General features: G+C 37.9%; 1 protein-coding gene across 1 annotated transcript; it reads right to left on the bottom strand.

The window, feature by feature from the left end:
* Positions 1-917: 917 nt before the first annotated feature.
* Positions 918-3885, bottom strand: avpr1aa (arginine vasopressin receptor 1Aa). Its single transcript, XM_027020105.3, has 2 exons — positions 2685-3885; positions 918-2348 (listed from the first exon to the last, which is right to left on the bottom strand). The coding sequence occupies exons 1-2, from the start codon at positions 3553-3555 to the stop codon at positions 2053-2055; spliced, it is 1167 nt and encodes a 388-aa protein (XP_026875906.2). The 5' UTR covers positions 3556-3885; the 3' UTR covers positions 918-2052.
* Positions 3886-4088: the final 203 nt, after the last annotated feature.

Below are 4088 nucleotides of genomic sequence, written 5' to 3'. Positions count from 1 at the left end.
ACCTAAAGTACTAGAGAGATTCTGTATCCTTATAAAATGCTCTGTGTGCAGAGCAGGGGCATCTGTAGAGGGTTTTGCAAAGGACTCCAGGTAAACCTCTGCATACTTTTGTGTTAGGCACACCAGTGACAAGAGGAGGCTAAGCAGGATGCGGGGACGAGTCATGGGAAACACAACGTAGTACTCAGGCACACATAGGGTTAAACACCGACAACATTCACACTTAAACAAGAGACTTATATACACGCACAATGATGCAACGATATACAATGAGGAGCAGGTGTGAAACATGGGGACACACACACGGGGAGACATTATCCCTCCACCAGGTACAAGATGGTACAGAAAACAACCTCATCTTACACATGAAAGATAACATAAGGTCTTTTTTTTTTTTTAAAGGGCTGTCTTTTTTTGGAGTGTAATGGTACCAAACTGGTGTAAGTATTGAGTTTGGACAGAGCACTCTCCACCATTTCACTGCGTGTTGTACTGTGTATGACTATGTATGTGACAAATAAACCAAACTTGAACTTGAACTTGAACTTGAATATCGATCTGCATAATAGTAGAAACCTATTTAAAAATCATTGTGCAAAAAAGGCAGGGCAATTAAATAATTGCCCTTGAAAACCTGTGTACCTCTCAGACATTCTCTGGAAGATGCCTTAAATGCTTGTTGTCTTTAACTTGCAATAAAGGATGGGACTACCTATTCTCTTCAACTAATTCTTGAGTCTGTAGCTTTATTTTGTTTGAATTTATAACTTCAAAGCCAGCAAATTGGGAATTCATGAACGACAAAATAAAGAATTTGGTTTATGATATGTATCTGAAATAAATTTTTATTAAACAAAAAACCTTCTATACTGCATTACTTAGCTTCACAATTCTGACAAAAAGATTCAAAAAGCAGATTTCATGAAAAAATGTAGTTTATTGAATTTCACACTTGGACATATCAATATTGACAAGTGGTGCAATAATCATACATTGGCAGCATACACTGTAGCAACAACACTTTAAGTAGCATTATATTGTTCAATGTAATGCCTCTAAAATAGGATACAACACATTTTGGTAACCACATTTTTATACAAATATAGAACATCTGAAGTACAGAAAAATACCATTCATTTGCTGCAACTGTATGGGCTATTTATTTCTAGACTCAATATGTACATCAACAACAGCTTGTATACATGGGCTGTAAATCCTGACCATAAACCTACTGAAACCTACTGTAAACCCATAAAATCATATAACGTCTTGAGCAAATATATAATTTGATTATACTACAATTATAATGCTCAGAGTATTTAAGATAGAATACATACTGAAATTGCAATGTGTCTCAAAGTAACACTTTTGATTTACTTGGTTTATTTGAGTTGAATGAAGTACAAATTTAAACAATTATTGTTTTTACTAACAGTAGCTGACATTACTTCAGCTGACCGAGTAATTTAAAGTAACAAATGTGTGAAATTAAAATGGCAAATATTAAAAATGAATTAAAAACCCAGTTAGGTGAGATGAGGAATGAAAGAGCATGTTGTGTGAGGGAGAGTGAAAAGGAGAGAGCTGCTCCAAGTTCAACTGACACTCGATGAGGAAATGTAACCTTACAAACAACGAGCAGTTATCAGAGGACAAAAGAGTAGCAACTCACACACAGTAGTATTATACCGTGTTCATTTGTTTACATTTCATACCACTAGTTATTTCCTTGCAGTGTTTTGTGCGAATTCTATTCAAAATTAACTGACACAATTATGCAATTTACAAATGATGACATTCATAACCTTGGATTTGTCGTCCCTGGCTATACTGGAATGAAAGTGAAAGGGCTTAACTTAACTTGAATAAACCGTGTTTGCGCTTAAGTCGCCTTTTTTAATTACCGGAAATACCTTGTACTTGGTGATCGCAACTATCGCAACTAACTTTAGATTTTACTCTTTAACGTAAATATCATCCAGTTATATACAAGACGTGTCCTCATTGTGTGACACCGTTAAATTATTCTCAGCCAAGTAACAATAAAAAGATTTACGTTTCAAGCAAATTGGACAAATGAAGCATCGATTTAGGAGAATTATCAATGTATTTCCATTTGCCCGAACTACAGTGGCTCCGGGTAGGGATTTTACTAAGTATCGTGGTTCTTCGTAAACTGCTGTCCGAGTGTTCTGCTTTGAACTTTTGTCGTATTTTGTGGCGGCGCGGAAAGCAACGCGCGACGTCTTGGAGGAGGTGACCACTGAATACCATGTATATCCAGGGATTACAGCAGCTGTTCAAACTCGCAAGCAGCGCCGAGAGAGTGACTGTGGTGTTCTCTGAATCTGGGATTGGGGTAAAGGTGGAAGGTGGCATAAAGAACATTTAAATGATGTACAAAAACATGTTGACGCCTTTAAAAAATAAACATATTATGAAAATTAGGGCATGCAAGTTAACACTTACAATACCTATATAAACACCCTTGAAGGACAGACCATTATACATTTCTTTGATGTGTTACGCATTATGAAATCCCCAGTAACTGTCCTCTCTATGCGACAGATTTACTAAGGTATCAATCACTGAATAATTAGATAGGGCAAAATTAGCGTGTCCCGAAACGACAAGACAAGACTTCATAACAAACATTGTATTATTTATCTTGGAAATGTACATACCATCCCAATGGAAGTTCACATCCCAAACTGACCACATCTGCACAATAAAAAATGGTGCCCAGCATATGATGTATGCCAGCACAATCACAAAAGTCATTTTTACAGTTCTTAACTTGGCTCTGGATATCGTTGAGACATTACTGACCGAGTAATTTCCAATGAGCCCATTCTTACACACATTCTCCGTCACACTCTTCCTAGTTTTATATTTAATATTCTTGCAGATGCTGTGGCAAATGAACCCATAACATATCATTAAAATGAAAACTGGAATCAGAAAAATTCCGATGGTAATCCATGTGACGTATGCCTTGAGTCCCCACGGCTCAATGAAGTGTCCCCAACAGTCGTAGACGTCGGACCCGTTCTTGATCTCACTGAGGGAGAAGATGAAGTACTGAGGCGTGCTTAGAAAAAGACTGCTGATCCAGGTGCTTCCAATCATAATGTAGGACCTCCGTGTAGGCTGCTGAAAAGTCTTTAACGGATGGCAGATAGAAATGTAACGGTCTAGAGTCATCATAACCATCATATAAGTGGACGCGAACATTCCCAACACTTGTAAGTGCTTAACTATCCTACAAAGAAAATCTGGTCCGTAGAAACGAAATGTAATCTTCCAGCACAACTGCGGTAAAACCTGGAAAAAAGCTACCATTAAATCAGCCAGGCTGAGGTGTTTGATGAAGAGATGCATGCGAGAGGTCTTTTTCTTGGTATTGTATATTGCCACCAAAACACTGATATTGCCAATAACGGCGATAAGAAAAGTGATGCTAAGAACTGTTATTTCAATTTTGGCAACCTCTTCGTTTCTGCCAAAAGGATCGCTTCCATTGGTAGCCACAGAAGTATTGCCAGAGTAACCCATTGCTGAATTTGTGGAATGTTATAGAAAAAAATCGTCCAAGTCTAGGTTCAAGTTAAAACTAAAGATAGATCTTTGATTTAAACAAATTATGCGGCTGTAGATTTTCATGGCGTTGTACTAATGTTCGCTCTTTGGTTTCAGATGTTCTTCACCGCGGGAAAGGTGCGCTTCGTACACGGGGTCGGTTAGGCACAGCCTATGGTTCCTCTTGTCCTGTGTATCTTAGTTTAAGGTGGCCGAGTGTTATATCCGCGTCACATTTCAACCACCCCGCGCAAAGCCAGAGCCTTCCCCTACTATTTAGCCAACAGTCACTCATATACAGCATAGATGGTCGAAGCCTGCCAATCGGTTTAGAACGTTCACGCGTTTTTTGTGCATTATTCACTTACTTATAGGTAGTCTAATTTTCCAATGAATCAATTTTATGGTAACACAATTTCTCTTGTTAGGCTGCACTAAAAGCATAAATTCATTTCATGGAACAAAATAGATGCGAAATAGGCCCATATAAACCACTGTGATGTGAAAAA

The sequence above is a fragment of the Electrophorus electricus genome, chromosome 4 (assembly GCF_041902795.1).
Source record: "Electrophorus electricus isolate QZ-2024a chromosome 4, ASM4190279v1, whole genome shotgun sequence".
Classification (NCBI taxonomy): domain Eukaryota; kingdom Metazoa; phylum Chordata; class Actinopteri; order Gymnotiformes; family Gymnotidae; genus Electrophorus; species Electrophorus electricus.
The sequence above is the reverse complement of the archived record's forward strand: the minus strand, read 5'-3'. Positions and strand labels throughout refer to the sequence as shown.